This window comes from Sparus aurata, chromosome 4 (genome assembly GCF_900880675.1).
Source record: "Sparus aurata chromosome 4, fSpaAur1.1, whole genome shotgun sequence".
Taxonomy (NCBI): domain Eukaryota; kingdom Metazoa; phylum Chordata; class Actinopteri; order Spariformes; family Sparidae; genus Sparus; species Sparus aurata.
In genome coordinates, this window is record NC_044190.1 from 6,885,800 (window position 1) to 6,906,632 (window position 20,833).

Here is a 20,833-nt window from a genome sequence, read left to right on the forward strand (position 1 = left end):
CAACTAACCACTAAGGTGCTCGTTATGAACTTTGCTGTAGCTACTAGCTGCTGTTATCAAGTAAGCTCAGTTCGTTGTGGGGCAGTAACTGAGTGTGTCTGTCCGTCTGAACCGCAACTTCGAATCACTAGGGCAGTCACCATGGAAAACTGGGTCCAGCAGCCTCCCAGTGAAGATAGCTGGACACCAGACTGGGACCAGACACAGACCGATGTAAGCAAGTTTGAAGACAGGGGATCCAGTATGGATCAGGACTAAGACTTCCAGACCTAAGCTACAAGCCACATCTCTGATTTGCCCTGTGATTCTATGTAGTTGTCGTAGTATGATTTTCTCAACAGAAATGTAGTACTTCTCTATATCTAATATGGATATACAATATTTCACTGACCTGTTGTCTGAACTGCTCCTGAGACAGGCAGTCGGTCATGTTGACGCAGCCCAACAGGCAGCCGGTGGGGTACTCTTTAGGAAACTTGGGCTCTGCACAGAAAAGGAGAACGGTTAAATATCCAACAACACGCAAACATATAGACATCATATAAGACATGGTGGGGACTGTTTTCAGGAGCTGAGCATTTCAATCACAGTGCTGGCTGTAAAACAGCTTGAAGCAAGTGTCATGTTTACCTCTCTTGTAGATGTGGCGGTACATGGCCTCCACCTCAGCACACTCCTGAGGGGTGGGCTTCTTGGCTGCAGCAGCAATCCAAAGACGACCCTGGTGGGATGTGTACCATGTTCGGCCCTCTACCCTACACACACACACACAAATGCAAGTTTCTGCAATTTACACACTAGCCTAGCTGGAAAACAAGTCTCTGTAGGAGTTCTAACCGTTTACTTAGGTTAGTGCTGTGCTTTTTCTTTATCTCCTGCAGCTCATTTGGGATTTTGTCCCCCGCTTACCTCTTGATGCCTCTGGTCAGTAGTGAGGCCCATGGCTGGTGCATGCTGAGGCACCAACCCCCGTCGGCCATCTCCTGCAGCTCTTTGTCTTGTAGCCGCAACCTGGAGCGATCTTCTTTTCCTTTTTCCTCTGCCAAACTCTTTCCCAGATCCATGTTTCTCTTGTTGTTGTCCCTGCCTCCAACATCCACCCACTAGAAAAGTACAATCAATGACATCATTATCAGCACAAGAATCTCTATCATCACCATCTGTACAATTTTAATGACAGGGAAAAGATCTATACAAACTGCTAGCCGTCAAGTTCAACCCATTCTACTGATGTTCCAATCAAGTTTATACATGTACAAAAGAGTCTAAAAATATATATATTTTCAAGTGCAGTTTTGAAAATGTACCACAAGGTGGTATCCCTGCTATGTCTTGTATGTCAGTACATCAGAAATGAACAACCTCCGGTGCAGACTGCATTATGTTTGGGTTGACCAGCTCTCCACTGCTCTGCTTTCCACCAGGTCTGTCAGAATACTTCGGTGATTTTGAGTCGTTACTCATAGACTTGAGGGTCTCATCCAACCTGCAAGTGATTGCAAACATTTTGAAAGGTGCATATCATGACTACACAACATAAATCTGTCCTTGAATCCTTGATTCAAGCAATGTCACATTAACTCACTTGTTGTAGTATTCATTGAGGTTTGTTCCCTCTTCCGAAACTTTGCGGCCGGCAAAGTCCAATGTGATCTTCCTGTCCTTGCGAGAGGCATGCCGAAGCTCTCTGAGCTCCTCTTCTTTCTTCCTCAGCTTGTCTCGCTCACCGGGTGACAACCACTGATTGGATTCAGTGGCAAAGTAATCCGACTCATCATCTAGAACCTGCGTTCTCCTGACACTGGGGTTGAAGGGGACAGTAAATAAACAGGTCAGTGTAACCATCAGGTTTCATGATTACCTTCTACAGTAATCAAAATGTCCAGCTGAAGTGTTGACACTGCACACCGAGCAGTAAGCCTATCCCTTATTGTGAAGCTCTTCTCTTGACTGACAGTTTTTATGATACCTATTCCTGTCGTATTCCAGCAGCTTCTCTTTGTGCTGGACTGCCTTCTCCAAACCGGCCTTCATTATGGCCTCCTGGTGTGGGAGATAATCTCTTTCTCCAGCGTCTGTCAACAAAATAAAACCAAATTCATAGCATCAACCATCATTATTATTATTATTACATTTAATAATTTGGACTCATTTTGACTCTCACCTCCCATAAGCTTCTTTCTTAGTTTCTGACTTTTGTTGGAGTCTCGTTGCAGGATCTCCTGCTCCTCTCTTGTACAGACCTGAATCCAAGAAAAAAAAAAAGAGAAAACGACTCTCATGAATAAAAAGTGGATTGAAAAAATAGGTATCTGCGGGTTCAGAGGTCTAACGTACAAGGTTTCCACAGAAGAGGCAGGGTCCTGAGCCCTCTTGCTCACACACGATGCGACCACAGCTGATGCAGTTGTTGATAAGTTTGTGCTTTTGGCCAAGGCACTCACAGGCATATCGACCTGGGAGTATAACAGCCAGCCTGTCCTGTCCCTCTTTATTATAGAGACTGACAAACTTGTTTTTTTTCTTTGTTGAAGAAGGCGTGCTACTGTTTTCTTGGGCCTGAAAGAAGAATAAAAGTTGTAAATGAAGTGAGGAAAAAAAACGAGATGAAAGAACAAATTCATCTACAACTGAACTTAATGTGTTTTGTCACACTTGTACTCTAACCATGAGAATTACCCTCATAGAGAAGGTGATCAGAGAACAAACATTTAGATCGATGTGTACTCACCCTCATCAGATCCATGGGGGTTTTGACTAGCTCTGGCTCAGGTTCTACTGGACTCGCAGTCATCACTTCCTGTTTGTTACGACCCTTGCGTTTGCCCTTTTTCTGGGTGTCTTTGCTCATGTCTTGTGAATCTACAAAAGGAGAGAAAATGACCTTAAAAAAATACTGCGGATTGCACGAGAGAGAGAAACTTGGATATCTTTGCTAATTAGATTTGCATTCACAAGACATTTAATCCTTAGAATATATATTTAACTGCAATGTTCAGTAATGCATCATTTCAAAAGTCGGGATCTTAATGACTTATGTCTAATCAAATCAGAATACATTCAGTGGCAGACGTTAGACATACATCAATGTATTTTTTTACCTGGGGATGAGACAGGTTCCTTGAGAACAAACAGATTTGCGCTGTCTGCAGCCTGTCTTTGAGTCTTCTTCCATCTGATCAGGAGCTCATCTATAAAGAGCCCTTTTCTCCCATCTGTGCCCTGCAGGAGGTCTCCCACATACTCCTCAATCTCTTCAGCCTTTTCAATGGATAGAATGTATCTAGACAGCAGGATAATTCAATTAGCATCTAATTAAAAAAAACCTTTCTAATCAAAATGGATCTAAAAAAAGAATTAAGAGCATAAAACATATGCACTGCCTTTTCATTCCCAATTCTATTACGTCTGTGTGGCTTCCGGCAAAGTGGTCTGATTATTCATCACTTCATTAATTTTCAAGAATTGATTTGCTAAGGGTGCTTACATTAAGACTTCATGGGATTTCTCATATGTACTGAATATTTACTTTCTTTTTCTTTGATAAAACCTTGGAGGTTATTCAGAGGCTTTTGTAGGTTTCATATTACTTCTCATAAGCTTCCCAAAATAGCTGGTGAATCATTTTCTTTTGATCAACTTATCAATTAATCAAGTGATCATTGCAGCTCTAGTTCACACAGAATAAAAAAAGTACTGTGAACGAACAATCACTGTGTTGTGCATATAAGATTATATTTATACACTTTATTATTATTTATTAATCTTTCAGGTGCTGGGTTATGACTAGGGGTCGATCAATATGACTTATTGTAGTTATCAAGGGGAGACTGAAAACTGATATATGTGACAGAAATGTATTTGCAGTTAAAAAAAAAATGATTTGCACCAAAATTTCTAACAACCAGTGATGAAAGAAAGCTAACTGCAATTTACTGAAGTGCTGTTCTTAAGAACAATTTGGATTTTACTTGAGTATTTCCATTTTCTGCTACTTTATACCTCCTACCTTCTGCATTTATTTAATGGAGTTACAAGTTGCAGTTTCAGATTATTCGCCGTTTACAGGCTATTGATTGTGAAGTGTTACCATCAGATATTGTGTGAGAGAATGTTGCATTAGAGCAGCACAAATATTTAATCAGTTTGATGATGTCCATGTGCTTCTGTGAGATTACATGTTGTTAAAAAACATGTCACATTGTATCCAGGCTGTCCTCTTATTGAAAGGTGTTTAAATGTCTACTGTACAAAATACATTTTTAAATCGTGATCTGGATATTCATGTGACACAAACGACACAGATTAAGTAGTTACATCACTCAGGATGTCACCTTTAAACAGAAATGTAATAAAGTCTGACATGATGGGAAAATAATCCATTATACGTTTGTTTGTTTGGTTATAACTGACCAGCACATGCAGACATTTAAAGACGTTGGTGTCCTTCTGGGAGATCACAGGCTGATTCTGTGAAATATGTTCCTCTTATTTGAAAGATTTTAGGTTACCTCGCCTCACAACTCATTACATAAATCAAGATTAAAACACAATCTGATATTTGACGTGACACACACATACACAGAAAGTACGTCACTCAGGATGTGTCACCTTGAGAAGAGTGATTTAATATTCTGACACGTTAGAGAGTCATATCATTGGTTAACAGTTATCTAATTAACGGCTAATACACAGACAATATACAGACTGTCTACCTGTCACTGTGACAGCTTGATACCAAACTTCATTAGCCTGTGGGTAGCTCTGTCACAGGAAAGCGGGTGTTCGACGAACACACATAACTTTAATTGATATTATTAATATTTTGAGAAGTAGACACAGTGGGGAACTTGAACACAGTACATTGCTCCCAAGCTAGCGGTTTGTATGTGGCAGACTTGTGCATGGTCACGTTAGCATGTTGGCAGACAGTCCGTCACTTCAGTCTCACTAAACTCGCGTCAACATTTCTTACTGGACGATGTCTTCACACGCCTCCAGCCCGAACTTATGGTGCAGCTGGTCCACACACCACTGCAGCAAAGCCTCCGACATTTTACCGAAGGACAGACTTCACACTCGGGGCTCGAAGCAAAGCTGTGCCGGTGTGTCGTGTCAGACCAAAACTAACCGTGTTTCAAGTCGGAGACATAACAAAGGCGCACACACGGTGACGGCGTAGCGGCACAGAATCCCGTCCTGAAACAGGCCGTGCTGTAATTAAGGTTCCGCCCAGGGAGCTGACGTTCGAGACGTTTTCACACGATAAAGTCTGTTATCAGTGTATTTTTAATACAAGGTTTTGTGATGCAGTGAAACACAGATCCTTCAGCTGAAGCCTAATGTTTGAAACTTTCAGTGCTGGACGAAGTTAAAGTAAAAGTCACCACACTTCAAATGTAATACAAAATAAAATAATCAAAAGGAAAGCAGTTCTCAAAAGAGAAATATGGAACTAGGAGATGTTTTTATCCTTAAAATCCAGTTTCTGAATTGTTAGATTTCCCATCAAGAGAAAACGGATTAATCAACTAATCATTTTTATTTAGTGTTTGGTAGTGTTATTTATAACTAAACATAATATTCTATAAGTTCTTCATATATTTATGTGCAACAAAAAAATCTTAACTTATCTCTCATGTTCACATTATTGGCTATAACTATGTATATTCTTATATCTCACATTCATTCTTCACTCAATCTGTATTTTGTGTAACGGTTTGCAGTTCAAAGAAAAAAATCAGTAAACTATAATAAAGTCTGATTCCGGACATTCAGGATTCTCTTTCAATACCATTTTTCTTTCACATGTGTAAAGTTAGATGAAGGCAAACTGACGAAGACGCATGGTCCTTCTCAAAATTCTACATGATTTGTATTTGTGTATAATCTGTGTTTTATCGACCCAGAGTACTTTTTTGGCTTCTGCTGATTGTCAGAAATCCTGCTGTTTTATTCTGTTTTTGTTCTTATCATCTGTTTCAATCTGATGCTGCGCAAAGATGAAGAAAAGGTTCTGGGTTATAACTTGAAGTGTGCAAGTAGGAGAATGTGGAAAAAGCAGAAGTATACTTACAAAACACAATTCTCACAGCAAGAGACCGTTCAGTATACTGTCACATTTTTACATAGAAAAAATCATTTATTTGTGAACTCGTTGACTCAACGAGAACAAAAACATCATACATTGAAATTAAGTGACATGAAAACCAGAGTTGACCTCATAGCCATCCTTTGGTTATCACACAAAATGTTAACAATTAGTTAAAAATGAGTGAGGAATAATCAATAAGATTAAGTGCTACACTGTTAAACTGAGGTGTTCGGTTAAGCTTCAGACACCATATATATATTAATATAAAGGTGATTTACATCATCACAACAGTTTTGGATATATGAGTATTCTTGTGATACAACTGATACATTTCCACATACAGTGGTTGTTAAGCTTTATGTTTTGACAATTTAGTGAAGATCTTCTAATAGATACAGTCTACAGAACAACAATACAGAGGAAACATCACATAACAAACGACTACATGTTTTGTGGTATTAGTCTAAGTCATTTTAAAAATCAAAGGTAAGAGCTGGTCATTTTCACAGCCAAGTCGCCAGAATAAAACGTTGGCTGAAAGTACATTTGTACTTTCCGTATGATATCAACATTTCCTTCTTTCATGTCAGGAGAGTGACGACGTCACAGTTGGGCACGACAACACAATGTGATGAAACCGCTGCAATTTGCAGCTGAAAGCTGAGTATTTTTTAATCAAACCACAACATAAAATGAAAAATTTGAACATAATGAAAAGTAAAGTATGGACATATCTGTGGTTTGTGGTAACGTCCATTCCAAACATTCATTCTAGCAACTGGTTTGCATTTTCATCATCATTATGTAATGCATAAATTAAACTATTCATGCATTACACAGATTTAGCCTCAATCTAACTTTCCTTTAATTATGGTAAAATATTTGGTGACATACAAGTCCCATATTAACAAATTTCACCGTATCCAATTTACCTCACGTGTGAACAAATGATTTCTGTGATAAGATTGATTATTGGTATTGGCTTATATTTTGTTTTTGAAGCACTTGTTTCCTGGCAAAGGCTTTAAGTGAAAAAGTCTTTGGAAATGGCCTCTACAAAGTTGGGTGCCGACATGAGGATCCCGATGGTGCAGAGGATGGTGAAGAGTGAGAACGCCATGAGACAAAGCCTGTCGATGACAGACGCAGCAAATTTCCACTCATTGCACATGGACTCGTCCTCGTCTTGGTCACGGAAGCGTTTGGCAATAAAGCGCACCTCGTCCAGGATTTTGGCCAGCTCTGGTTCCACGGTGGCCACTGAGGCGGCGTGACCTGTGGCGAGGAGCATCTCCTCCTCACCTGGTCGTCCCACCAGCCGTCCACAGAGGACGCCGGAGTCAGGTGAGGTGGCGGCTGTGGAGTAGCTCTCCAGGCCACGGACGCCAACGAACAGCATGTTGCCGTTGTTGGATTGGGAGGCTGAGGCGCTGGCACTGAGTTCGACGCTGGTCAGGCTGCTGCGTGGAGCCTTGTTGTGACAGGCGGAACGCACTCGGTCCTCACCGGGGCGCTTCATCCGCAGGAACCAAGCGCACCAGTTCAGCAGGATCACACGGGTCTGTGGGATCAAACAACAATGACAAAAGACAAAATTCGGTCTTATTAACTTTATAGAAAAAAAATGAATGCTACGATATATCCTTTAAAGAACATACAGCCAGTCCTCATCCTTTAAATCCATTTTCTTTGTGTTATCACAGGGATGTTGGTAGCAGTTTAATATGATGGTAATAGTGGCATTAAAGGGGTAATAATTAAGCGTTATCATGTTCATGAGTAGCTAATTAACCTAAGCACATTTGAACACCAGCTGTCTGGTGGTGAACCTCTCACCACATCTCCGCCTGTTAAAGACACAGGTGGAGACACAGACTAACACAAGCAAACACACACTAATCAAAGCACAGTTTATCATAATGTACTCCACAGTTTTGGGATGAAGCAAGAAGCGAATAACTAAACTGGTGTCAGCGGATCATAAGTGGCAGATAATAATGGTGTAATATGAAACGACACTCACCCACTTCGGCATCTTGCCTCCATCAGGGTCGTGGTGGTGATATTGTAGGACAAGAACAGTAGCGATTACTGAGAGACCAACAATCACCATGGTGGTGGCAAAGTACTGAGCTGTGGACGAAGGAACAACATTACAAAGAGGATGAAACAAAAGAGTTCATGATGAGGAAAAACTCAAGTCTAACACTCAATTTATGTCCCAGAGAAATGTAGAAAAGCTTCTTCTTCATTTCACTGTTTCTGATCTCTACATGAAAAATCTAGATACTGGATGGCTCCTTCAAGTTAGTTTCACTGCAATAAAAGAGAGGCCCAGATGAAAAAATGACAACACACATTTTCCAGCCGTGTCCTCCCCACCGATAGCAGTTGACACCCGTAGCGACTGCTTTTAACTTCAGCCAGGCTTACCTATTAAAGGGACGGAGTCGGATGTGGCGGGCATAATCTCTGCAACCAGCAGCATGAAGACAGTCAGGGAGAGCAGGACTGTGATGCCTGGGAGAAGGAGACCACATCTCAGTTTGCTCCTCACAACAAAAACGTTATTAAGGGCAATGAAAAGTATTCAAAGCTCGCAGTTATGACAGGCACACGTGGTTCTTTGATGCAGGAATCTGCAACCTGCAGGTTCACTTTAATTGGATGTTACATGACAAAAAGAGACAGTCACACATACACACACTCTTCCATCCTTAAAACACTTGGTAATAATATGCAAACGATGTGGGCTTTTCCTGGATTTAAAAAATGAACACATTGTTTTATTCCATTCAAGTGTTGTTTAGTTTCTGTTGAAGTCCTCCAGTTTGTGACAGCTTATATTCTTATGCTAATTTTGCCTTGTTTCAGATTTCATGCTTCTCTTTCACAGTGTGTTCCTGCACTGCAGCCAAAAGTGAAAGAAAATCCCCCCTGAAATCAGACTTGCAAAGCTTTTGAATCTCATAATGTGTCACAGTCGTCAGCGCAGCACCAGAGAGAGAACAAGCAGAGCACGGAAAAACAGGTATCTTCATAAACCTGTGAGCAGACAGTATGGTGTGAGTTCTCACTAATGAGCTGACATCGCTAAGCCTTCCTGACGTGCTGAAAGACTGAAGTCCTCAGCAGGATTAAGAGCCAGATCGTAGTTAACTGCAGCCACGCTGATATACAGTCGTCTCCTCTGAAAAACACTTAACAGCCTTTATGTTGAGTTTCTTATGAGAAACAAGGAGGAGCAGGAGGATGCTTCCAGAGGACTATGAATAATTAATCTCAAATATCATACTAGTACTCTATTTTAAAGAGAATAATATCAAAGCATTACTTTACATAACTAATCTAATGTAAAGTAATGCTAATACTCAATGAGAGCAAAAACCAGGCAGCTGATTGTTGATTTTCAAAAATACACCACCAACTACATCAGTGGAGCTGAGGTGGCGCCAGTGAACAGATATAGGTTCCTTGGAATACCCATCAGAACTGAGAGAGTTCGGTTCTGGTCCGAGGTTTCTGCCTGTTAAAAGGCATGTTTTACTCACCACTGTCGCCAAGTGCTCGCTCTTTGGGGAAATGTTGGGTGTCTGTACGTAAACTACTCAAGGAGTTTGGTGAAGACCTGCTAAATTTGGAGAGTGTCATGAGATCACTTTTGTTGTGCAATGGCGCTATACAAATAAAGATTGATTGATTAATCATGATCAGCACACATCACCACCCTTATAAATCAGGAAAGGCTCTACTACAAAACTTATGAAGACTCTGGTCAACTTCCACAGAGGAGCATTAGAAAGCATCCTGCCGTACCACCAGACTAAACAGCTGCTTCACTCCTCAGACTGTGAGACTCCTGAACTCATCCTCAAAAACACTCAACACTCCATTATATAAAACAGAAAGAAGCAGGACTCAAACTGTTGACATTAAATTGACCTTGTACCTAAAGTTGACTTTTGAACATCCTGCCTTCATCACGCATCTTTGTCACAAATGTTTGATAACCACATTAGATGGATCACTGCAGAAAATGTGTGTATATCAGCCAGAATCTTTCACTCCTGAATATTGGTATCAGCACCGGCCCCAACAATCGAATACTGGTCAGGCTCACATAAACTTAATTCCGTTCACCTCCATTTTACACTGATGTACGCCAATAAATCCTTACAATTTGCATGGCTGGACACCTCATAGGGGAAATATGGTTTTGCTGTTTTAAACAGATGTCTCTGAAACAAGAACACAGTTCTGCTGATGAATCGCCGCATATAGAAATCTGTTACTAGCACTGATATAAAAATATTAATGCAAAATGCAGAGAGAGCGTGAGAGTGAAGATTCACACACTCTGAAATCCCTGTTGATGCGTCTGTGTGTTTTATCATAATTCTCATGACAGTCCAGTTTCATTTAAATTAAATCTGGGAATAAATGCTGCCACGAAAAGACATTTCTCACTGAGGGTTCACCATCCACACACAGAATTAATAATGTCTGGGTTGATCTACACACACATTAACAGAGACACACATACAGGGAATATAAGTCATGATGAAACCTGTTCAAGAGCATAAAGACAAACACAGCAGCATATTACACTCCGAGTAATCATCTCTTATTTCTTCTGTCTGTCTCTGAGCTATCACACATCAGAGGGAACGCACACACGCACGCGCACACGCACACGCACACACACGAGCTACCACATCTGGCATCTTTATTGAAGGAATCCAGCTGCAACTCGAGACTCTAATGATTCAAGGAATAAATCAACGCCCCCACTTCCTCTACACCCTCACACATACAGCAGTACAGTACACACACACACACACACACACACACACACACACACATATCCAACGCCACCCACCCTCAGATACTGTCTCCAACAAGTGTGTATAATTTATGCATGAAATGAGCTCAGACATTCGAGTGTGACAACGGAGATAAGATGAAACAGTTTTCTCGGTCCACTGACAGTTAAGTCAGTCACTCAGTGCCGATCATCAGATTAGTTCACGAGGCCACAGAGGAAGTGGATTAATGAAAAAATCATTGTTTTCCATAAAAAGGCTGATTACCCCGGAGAAACACGAGCTGTGATATGAATTTCTAACAGATGACGAAAAATTGACGGCTAATAGAAAAGATCCGCTCCGTGTTGAAACCACTCGGGATGAAGAACATTTAATTTGATTATAATCTGATTAATTTCTGGTTGTATTCTTTGAAAAGCGTTACTTTTTGTGAACAGTCCATCAGTGTAAGATTGGAGTAAAATATGACATTTTGAGCATCAATATGGCCGCTAACAGCACTTTGTAAAGATATCGTGGCGTCTCTGTGGGGTTGTGACCTGAGCTTCTCTGTTCTTTGTTCTGGTCGACTGGGCAGCTGTGTTTATGTCAGTCAGTTTGAGTCCCTGCTAACATTACTATTTTGAAATAGGCTATATATTAACGGATGCTTGATTCATAATCGATCAGCAGTGCCTTTCTTATCACGCTGCATTCATGTGCTCCTCAGACAGTCTTCGCTATCTTCTGACCTCAGCATGTTCACATCAGGATGTTTGGAGCAACGTGGACGATGTTTTGCATTTGAGCGCTCAGAGCGTTCAAACAACACGTTGACAGATGCTTCTGGTATATGAGTGACATGGCAGAGCAAAGGAAACGGAAGATCAAGTCTACAACCAACCCAATGTTTACTTTCGTTCGCCATGATTTAGTGTCATATGATGTCAACTCAGCAACCGTACCAACATTTTCTCTGACTTTCTGATTTGTTGCTCTGAGTTGTTGAGGCATTCATGTGAGTCTTCATAGTAAGAAGTCCGTTTTTCCGAATATTTCGCCACCACATGAAAGCACTACGAGATTGGCGAGCTGTCTGGTGAGTAATATTCTCACATTATGGCCAACAGGACATCAAAATATGATTTCGAAGCAAGAGAGAGGCCTTGGAACATCAGAATCTTGATTCCTATTTTGATCAGTAATGCGTACTTTTGCAGTTTGGTGGGCTCTGTTTGAGGCAAAACAATCATCTGCTGACAAACTTTCTCATATTATAGCCAAGCAGTACATTTGAATATGGCTCTGAATCATTTTAAGCGAGAAAAAGTCAAAGTGGTAACAGAATCTTCATTCACAGTTGATAAGTAACAGAGTATTGGTTCATATTTGAGCAGCACGGCCTAATTTTACAGTATGATCTGGAGCCTTCCTTTCTTCAGCAGGACACAAAATGGCGGCTGACTAAATAGACCACTAAAAGCTGTTTCTGAAAACATCATTAGTGAGACATCAGCTGCACTGTCTGATGTTATAGTTTGATGAGTTTATTGAGGGTTTTGGTCTGAGATGCTGGTGCTGTACTGCGATGATAAGCGGCAGTGAACGAACAAGGCAAATCTACCTAATAAGATTTGGGGTTTTTGCAGTGCAGCAGCATTCAGGATGTCATTTTTGCAGTAATGGTGACATTAACAATAGAGAAGGAAGAGTTAGAAGTAAATAGTAGGGGTGTGCAAAAATATGGATACTACGATATATCGCGATATTTCGTCTTGAGGTATGTTATCGATACACTGGTGCCAAATATCGATATTTAAAAATGAAAAAATATATATATACATTTTTTTTTTTTTTGGCCCACCACCACCCCCCCTCTTCGGAGGACAGCTGTATCTTTATTCAAACATAGGTATACAACCAAATAAAATTTTAAAAATGGTTTAAGTAGCTCTGAAACCCACACATATAGATATTTAATGATAGTTGTAGTCAGTGTGTGTGTTGAGAAGAGACGCTGTGTAATATACTCTTTGTTTACTTGGCTGTCATTCATGTGAAATTGATTGACAATGTTTTGTAATTCCTGTGAAATGGATTCAGTGCAGTCAATAAATTCTGAATTTCTTCAGTGACACAGATATCGTGATGTATCGTGGATGAAATTTCTTGCAATATATTGATTATCGCAGAATCGCTGTATCGTGATATTATCATTATCGTGGGCAAAATATCGTGATAGTATTGTATCGCGAGGTACCTGGTGATACCCAGCCCTAGTAAATAGATTTCTGTAAACTCTGTCACCTCATCAACACTTGATACAAAGTCTAATGCACATGAGTTTTATCCAGCAAAGCAGGACGAATATATAAAATACACATGGACGTTGGGCTGTATAGTGAGATATGTGTACGTTTGTATTGACTGAATGCTGAGTGAGAGCTTCAGGTCATTGATGTGCAGAAAAGGCAGCCAGCCAAACTAAACTTGACATTGAAATCCTCCTGTAGGACTCATGAAGTATGTATAGAGTGTTTCAGATTCATGTGGACTACAAATGTGAAATAATCTCCCCAGCAGCAGCCAAGAAGCACAGAAGCGGGCCAGCGGAACAAAACGCACCTGTTCTTTGGCTCGCGATCATTTAAATTTAATGCAGCTTCAGGAAGAATGTAAGATGAGCTGACAGGACCAGGAAACACTGCAAATACAAATCTGAACAGATGGACAGAAAACAGTGTTCTCAGTCGAGGACATTTGATTATTTAGTTTGTTTAGGCATTAAAAAAATCAGTCAATGAAGATTTCTCTAAAAGTTTCTTCCCCAAATCTTCATAGTGAACATTTAATTCTGACATCTATTTGTTTTTAATTAAGTCTTGTGTCAAATGTCCTTGTTAGTTTTTATCAATTCACTTGACCTCATACTTTGTATGTTTGTGCCACTGGCCCGGTCAGCGTAATGGGCTTGCCTTGAATTACAGCCACCTGAGTGCACAGTAGTCACTCACAGTAACTTCAGTGAGTTTGCGGGTCGCGCAGGTGGAGTCTCATCATCACATCGATGATATCACGTGAAAGCCTCTCATACAGCAGCAGCGTCTCAAAACAGAAGAACGAAACTTACAGCACAGCGAGCGAGCGCAGCCGGTTTTGACATGATACATAACTGACTTATGTGGTAGGATTTAGTTTGGTAAAGTTGGAAATATATTCACAGATTCGAATTTACCGGATCAATAACTCATAAGTGAAACCTTGTTAAAACACAAACGACGGGTCTTTCCTACCAATGTAAGGTAGACAACGAGCTACAACTGTATTTTTTATCAAAACCAGCGGTCCTCTGGGTCTGTATGGTCAGCCGTTTGTGAGATGAGGGCGCAGGGACCGTCTACAAAGTGCAACACCGAAAATAGAAACTACAAAAAATATTCAATAACTTCACTATTATTCAGTGTAGTGCCACCAAAATCACTCCACACATCAGTGGTCTCCTGCTGGTTATTCTACAATTTTTTGTGTGGAAAAAATGTGCTTTGCCATAATTTGGGGGAATTTCTATTGGAAGAAATATTCAATAACACTAATATTCAGTGCGGTGTCACAAAAATCACCTAACCCTAACCCTACTTAAAGCGAAACTCTCGCCAAAAAGCAACCAAGGCTTTATTTGGGATTGAATATGAGTCAAACCTTCATGTAAAAGCATAATTAGGACGAAAGAGGCACTTTTAAGATTTACCGTAGTTTCGGTTTTGGGCACGTTAATTTTGAACGGGAGAGCTAGGGGCAAGACATGCTAGCATAAAAATCGCTATTTTTAGAACACTAAGAAGGCTCGACACAACATGAAACTTTGCTCGTAGCATCACTAGGGTCTCTACTCATGAACACGAGCATTGAGAACATTGTTTGTGTACATAGAGTTGATGAAAAATAAGGTTTTTTAACTTGTCATGCCCCTAGCTCTCCCGTTCAAAATGAACGTGCCCAAAACCGAAACTACCGTAAATCTCAAAAGTGCCTCTTTCGTCCTAATTATGCTTTTACACAAAGGTATGACTCATGTTCAATCCCAAATAAAGCCTCGGTTGCTTTTTGGCGAGAGTTTCGCTTTAAAAAAAACTGTTTTCTAATGTAACATTAACTTGATATTGGTAAAAAAAAATTTTATACATAATCCATGTGAAGTGAAGGCCAAATGGACTTGCCCCTAAAATGACGAAATTCCCACCCTGACTGCATGCATTCTCACTAGTAAGCTACAGTTACTCTATGTAAGCTGAGTCCAAGTTGTCTCTAAGAGAGTCTCTAGAGTGTGAAATATTGCACATTGCCTCAGCCTGCAATAAAACAGTGTTCAATTCATGATACTTTCTCATCTCCTAATTTTTATACTTAATAATGCAATGTCAATGTTGTGTAAGAAGAATCATTAATTAAATATATGAAAGTTACACAAAACAACAATATAGAAGAATTTATGGATTTGACGCTGTGATCGGTGATCAGCAATATCGGGATCGGCAGATACTACTGCTTTCGGTGATCGGTGATCGGCCCCAAAAATCCTGATTGGTGCATCTCTAATTGTTGGTTCATTTCTTATCTTTAAAACTACATTTCAGTCGTTTCTCATCCACATCACTCCACGTCGGTCTCGTCACAGCTGCTGTCTGAAGACGTTAACTCATCATCATCTCGTCTTCGCTGCTGGATTAAACGGTCTGTGATGATATCACAGTTACTTGTGAACAAAATTATAGCCAGAAGCAGCAGTCCAACTTGTTTTTTCTTGAATAATTAATATTGGAAAAGTTACTAAAATACAACATATGAGAGAACAAAAGCCCTGCAACACATATGACCTACTTATGAAAGTTCAGCTTTTATTGAGAGAAGACTTTTAGCTTCTCGCGTGTTGACTGAACTATCAGGATCATTTTTAGGCTGTACTTTGTGGAGCAGCAGTGTTGGTCTGCATCTTCACCTCCAGGATGGATGTCATGTTATCAGGTCACAGTTTGTTGCTGCGCTCGATATCTCGGAAGCCTGCTGACACAGTTTAAATGAAATCTAAGTGATAACATGTTCGGATCACGGGGAGAGATGGTGTTTCGAAACCTTTTTTCAATTTCCTCACAAACTGGTGCGTGTTTTTAAATGAAAAAATGTGATTCAAATACATCTGGCACATGTATGCAGTGATGTTTATCACTCTGCGTACACTGATGCAGATCCAGCTCCACCTGAGGATCAAATTAAATAACTAATTTAGTGGAGCCTTGGTGGAAGTATGTGGGGTTTAAATTCTTTAACATTTAGCAGTAGCTTTCTGTCACAGGACAGGAGGGCTCACTGAATAGTTTCATGAGTGTGAGGATGATGTCATGTGCTCTGACCTTTGCACATCTCAACATAATCAAACACATTTGTGGCAGATTTTGAAAAGAGCTCCCTACATCCATCACCATATCATTGCACTGTATGACTTTCGGATTGTATCACCTCAAACACTAGGCGTGGTTGAGGTGTGACGACGAGCGAGAGGAGCAGCTGTTTGTTTGACAACAACAATGGCGGCTGGCGTGGAGCTACAGCAGAGATATCTGATCTGTGAAAGTATTTCATTGAAAGAAGGGCAAAGAAAGGCACGGAAGACTTTCTCCATGCAAAAGATGTTTTCACTGGTCTCCGGACCGACTTCAGTAAGATTGTATTTATCAAGTTGCTCCGCTAATGTTAGCTCTCTCCTGCTGTCCTCCGATGCTTCAGTCAAAGTTCCTGCACTTTCTCCAAACTGTTTCTAATGACGCCTTTCCAAATGATTCAGTGTAAAAAACCATCCGGCGCAACAAAGGGTTACTTAGCAGTAGTTCGCTCCCAACAATGGTGAAGGTGATAATTTACACTTTTATCATGAAGCACGGCCTGACAAGGGATGTACAACATGTTTGATGTGGTAGCTTGTGTGTGTGTGTGTGTGTGTGTGTGTGTGTGTGTTTTTGTGTGTGTGTTTTTGTGTGCGGGTTTGTCACTGATTTGTGGGTCAGCAGTGCGGTTACGGTTCAGCAGTGTTGGGAAAGTTACTCTTTAAATTAGCTCTTTACTTGTTACTCCATTAAAAAGCAGCAGCATTACACTTATTACTTGGTATCGAAAGTAATTAGTTAAGTTTCTCATTATATCACCATATTAATTTTACACAAGCTTTTATAAGAGCTTCGTTAGATCTTGTCCACTTGAAGTCTGTCCACAACGTGTCCTGCTCTGAGATCCAGTTTCTGTTCTTTAGCCGGAGTTATTGCTGCTTCACTGGCCATAGTCTTATTATCAGCACCAGTGCGTTTTTTCGACAAGTGTGACATTTGGGTGCTGCTGTATCAGATGCTTCAATAATTTACATGTATTTCTTTTGTGCTTGAAAGCGTTTGCTGCTCACACAAAGTCTGCAACAGACCCCAGTGTTGTCTGACTGAGACAACCTGCAGTTGTCTCAGTCAGACGTGACCTGCAGTGCATTTATGTCGTCGTCAGATGAAAAACGGATTCAGATTCCAGCAACGCAGTAACACTGTGTTCACCAAATTGTAATCCCTTACACTACCTGTTACAGGGAAAAGTTATAACATCCCATAATATATTACTGAGTAATGTGTTACTGCCCATCAATCGTAAGAAGAACGTAGTGATTAGAACCAAAATCATGGTGTTTATTTCTAAACCTAACCAAGTGACACTGATTTTTCGTTCAGTGGTTAACCTTCGGTTTAGGCAAGCATTCATTATGGTTATGGTAAGGTATGGTTAATGTAAGTCCTAACCCAGTGAGATTTTTTCTCCAGAGTCAGCCGGCAGCAGGAAGACGAGCAGAGCCAGAGTGGAGATCAGGACACAGGGGATGAGCAGGTTGAGGCCGTAGTAGAGGGTTCGTCTCCGCATCACCACGGTGAAGGTGACGTCGGGGTACGGCTCCGGACAGCAGTCGTAGAAGCGCTCGTTCATCTGACCTGGGACCTCTGGCAGACAAAACCAAAACTCTCATTTGAAACATTCACACATGGCAGTAATAAAGCCCTTCACAGCTATGGCTTACCGACGAGATCCCACTCTCCGTTGGCGATGTAGCCAGTGATATCCGCCTCCAGCATCTTCAGGTCCAGAGACCAGCCCCCGTACGTCCAGGAGCCAAACTTCAGGTCACATTTCTGGACGTCAAAGGGGAACCAGCGCACATCGATGTGACAGGTGCTCTTGAAGATCCCTGTTGAGGTGAGAAACATAAACAGTCTGAGACGGATCACAGAAACACGTCCTTTGATATTTACTGTGCTTCCCCTGCAGGAGGGAGAGAGAGCGACAGAAACAGATGGAGTGATATCTGGAGCACTGATGGAGAGCTCAGTCAATTACTCCGGAATAAAGGAGGCACATGGAGGAAAAAAGAGAAATGACAGCTGGAGAGGTTTTACTCTGCAAGACAGGGGGTCCAAGTGCCATCCATCCTAACAAGAGGACAAAGTCCAGTTGACAATGAGATGAAAGTTTGCCAGTGATTCTTCAGGAGAGGCAGGCTCCAAACTAATTCCCATCCATTTTTAAGAAAGATATGAGACGTCAGCAGTAAACAAGATCTGTCCTCTCCCTCTGTGCCATGAAGATGATAAACCTCAGCGGGGAATGACTGGAGATGGGGAGCTGATGAATAGACCTGCTGCAATGAACTGCAGGGACAAAGACAAGACATCAGGAAGATGAAATGATTCAGACGGTCAAATCTGAATACACTTTCCCTCATTTATCACATCTGGTGTTGAGCTCAAGCAGCGAATGACTATTTTGTGCCAATGTGGGTTGATTTGGACCAAAGTTGAGAGGCAATTTGCGTGTGACAGAGCCAATCAATCCAGAAGAAATTCAATGATGGAGCTATTTATGCTGGTATTGATCAAGATGCCGTGGCGAGGCAGGCCACCGCGTCATCCGGGAGATAAAGGGAGAGGAAGAGCCGGTCAGGGAGAGCAGGAGGCCATCTGCTTCATGCATGTGTTTGTGTACAGACAGTTTCTAAGACTGCACCGTGTGGGTAGTGGGTCAGTCGGGGTTTGATCAAGAAAAGTGTATCACTGTTCAAAGAATCATTTACAGAGTGATAGTGATGGATCCATGTATCTACATTAAATTACTGGGATAGGACCATTGAACTGGCTTTCTTTCCAGCAGTCGGTTAAACATAAAGCAACTAATGCTCATCTGTAAAAGCTGAAGAGCGTTTGGCTACAGAATCTAGACGTCTTAATAAGAAGTAGATGTGTTCATTTGCACATGAACCTGACACTGGTCTCGTGCTCCACCTCAGCTCCACTGATGTAGACAGAGTGTGGGTCTTTGCCTCCTTCTTTCTAAAATCAACAATCAGCTCGTTGGTTTTGCTGATGTTGAGCCATAAACTGTTCTTAGTGCACCACTCTGCAAGACTGTATAAGAAGTGAAAAATCTTTAGTGCTGCTGATGTCTCGTCTTTGATACCAGCTTTAATTCTTGCTCTTACATTGTGAAAGCAGCAACCCATATTTACATTTCTTGTTAGGCCGCAACCTATAGTGGCTACAGTAATTCTAATGGCAGCAAAGGAGGAAGTCAGGTCAAGAGTATATAGAGCGACAGGGTATGCACTGGGAAGAGGACAAACACAAGACCTTCAACCGGGAGACATGAGTTAAGTGAGAAGACACAAACGTAGTTATTTTAACCCAAATCATGATGTTTTTCTAAACCTTACCAGATAGTTTAGTGCCTAAACATAACCAGACTGTGAACACGTGATGATACCCTGAGCTGGTACGCTGCAGCGTTCATGCTGTTCGGTGAACAGTGATATATGTCGTTTTGGGAGTCACTGAATTGACCTCTTCAGCATTTAAGTATGAGTTGAATTAAACAAGTCGTTTGATTGCATAAACGTAGAACACTGATATTCTATATTCTATACAGAGCTGGATCCCTCTTTCACCTGTTTCCAGATTTAATGCTAATGAACGACTGCTAGTTGGAATGTCATATCAAGTTTATCGACATGACGTTGCCAATCATCTTATATAACCCTCAACAAGAAAGTGAAAGAGTATATGTCCACAAAACACCAAACTACAGTATTTCTTAAGCAAAAAACCCTGAAGTTATAAAAGAAAGTCAGTCAGCAGGATTTCTGCCAAAACATTAAATAAAAAATAAATAAATAAATAAAAAGCTAAGGCTGAAAGAAGAAGCACACGATTTAATGAAAGCTAAAAACCGCAGCAACAGAAAACAAGCCTCTCAGGATTGAGCTAATAGCTTTCGGGAAAGCATTCAAAGCTCCTCTGCTGCAGCTGTTGTTGTCCAGCTAAGTGAAAATCCCCCAAAGAAAATACAGCATAATGTTTACACAGTTTATCATATGTATACAGTATTATAGTGGGAGCTCTCTGACTATAATCTTATTAAATAATAAATCCGCCTGCATATTTTGAGGGAATGGCAGGAGCTGGAAACCTTTTCTTTGGGCAAATTAAGTCGATTTTTTTCTTAAAAAGATGATTCAGACTTTAATTAAACCACGATACAATGCTGATACCACATTATAATCATCCTCCTCTGATACATTAAGCAAATACTTTGATATAAACTATAACAGGGAGTAGATGATGAGGGGGTTTGTGCTGGGGGATCAAGGATTTTTGTTGGATATGGCTGACTGCTGCACAGAAAGGATGAAGTCGAGGCTTAAACCTGAGGCTGGATGTGGAGCACGCAGCTTGGTTAATAAGCTGCAGCAGCCAATGTTTTGTCTTCATTAGAGTAAGAAGACGTGGTGAGAGTGGAGACGTTTACATCCAGCTGCTGTCCCTAATAGACCAGAACAGTTCTGGGGTTGTGCCATGATTCG

The 20,833-nt window shown here is 40.9% G+C and overlaps 2 protein-coding genes across 4 annotated transcripts in view; both read right to left on the bottom strand.

Annotated features, from left to right (window-relative positions):
- The window catches only part of trip4 (thyroid hormone receptor interactor 4), an 86,316-nt gene extending 81,128 nt beyond the window's left edge, over positions 1–5,188 (bottom strand). For both annotated transcript variants that reach the window (XM_030414213.1, XM_030414214.1), the window contains exons 1-11: positions 4,976–5,188; positions 3,102–3,283; positions 2,732–2,862; positions 2,338–2,559; positions 2,165–2,243; positions 1,970–2,075; positions 1,586–1,801; positions 1,363–1,486; positions 910–1,103; positions 631–755; positions 392–483 (exon numbers count right to left, since the gene is read on the bottom strand). In XM_030414213.1, coding sequence (XP_030270073.1) covers positions 392–483; positions 631–755; positions 910–1,103; positions 1,363–1,486; positions 1,586–1,801; positions 1,970–2,075; positions 2,165–2,243; positions 2,338–2,559; positions 2,732–2,862; positions 3,102–3,283; positions 4,976–5,055 — 1,551 coding nt within the window. In that variant the 5' untranslated portion in view covers positions 5,056–5,188. The remainder of the gene's footprint in view (positions 1–391; positions 484–630; positions 756–909; positions 1,104–1,362; positions 1,487–1,585; positions 1,802–1,969; positions 2,076–2,164; positions 2,244–2,337; positions 2,560–2,731; positions 2,863–3,101; positions 3,284–4,975) is intronic.
- Positions 5,189–6,111: 923 nt separating this feature from the next.
- Positions 6,112–20,833, bottom strand: part of chrna7a (cholinergic receptor, nicotinic, alpha 7a (neuronal)) — a 34,863-nt gene continuing 20,141 nt past the window's right edge. For both annotated transcript variants that reach the window (XM_030414215.1, XM_030414217.1), the window contains exons 6-10: positions 18,002–18,169; positions 17,730–17,924; positions 8,528–8,614; positions 8,118–8,227; positions 6,112–7,655 (exon numbers count right to left, since the gene is read on the bottom strand). In XM_030414215.1, coding sequence (XP_030270075.1) covers positions 7,119–7,655; positions 8,118–8,227; positions 8,528–8,614; positions 17,730–17,924; positions 18,002–18,169 — 1,097 coding nt within the window. In that variant the 3' untranslated portion in view covers positions 6,112–7,118. The remainder of the gene's footprint in view (positions 7,656–8,117; positions 8,228–8,527; positions 8,615–17,729; positions 17,925–18,001; positions 18,170–20,833) is intronic.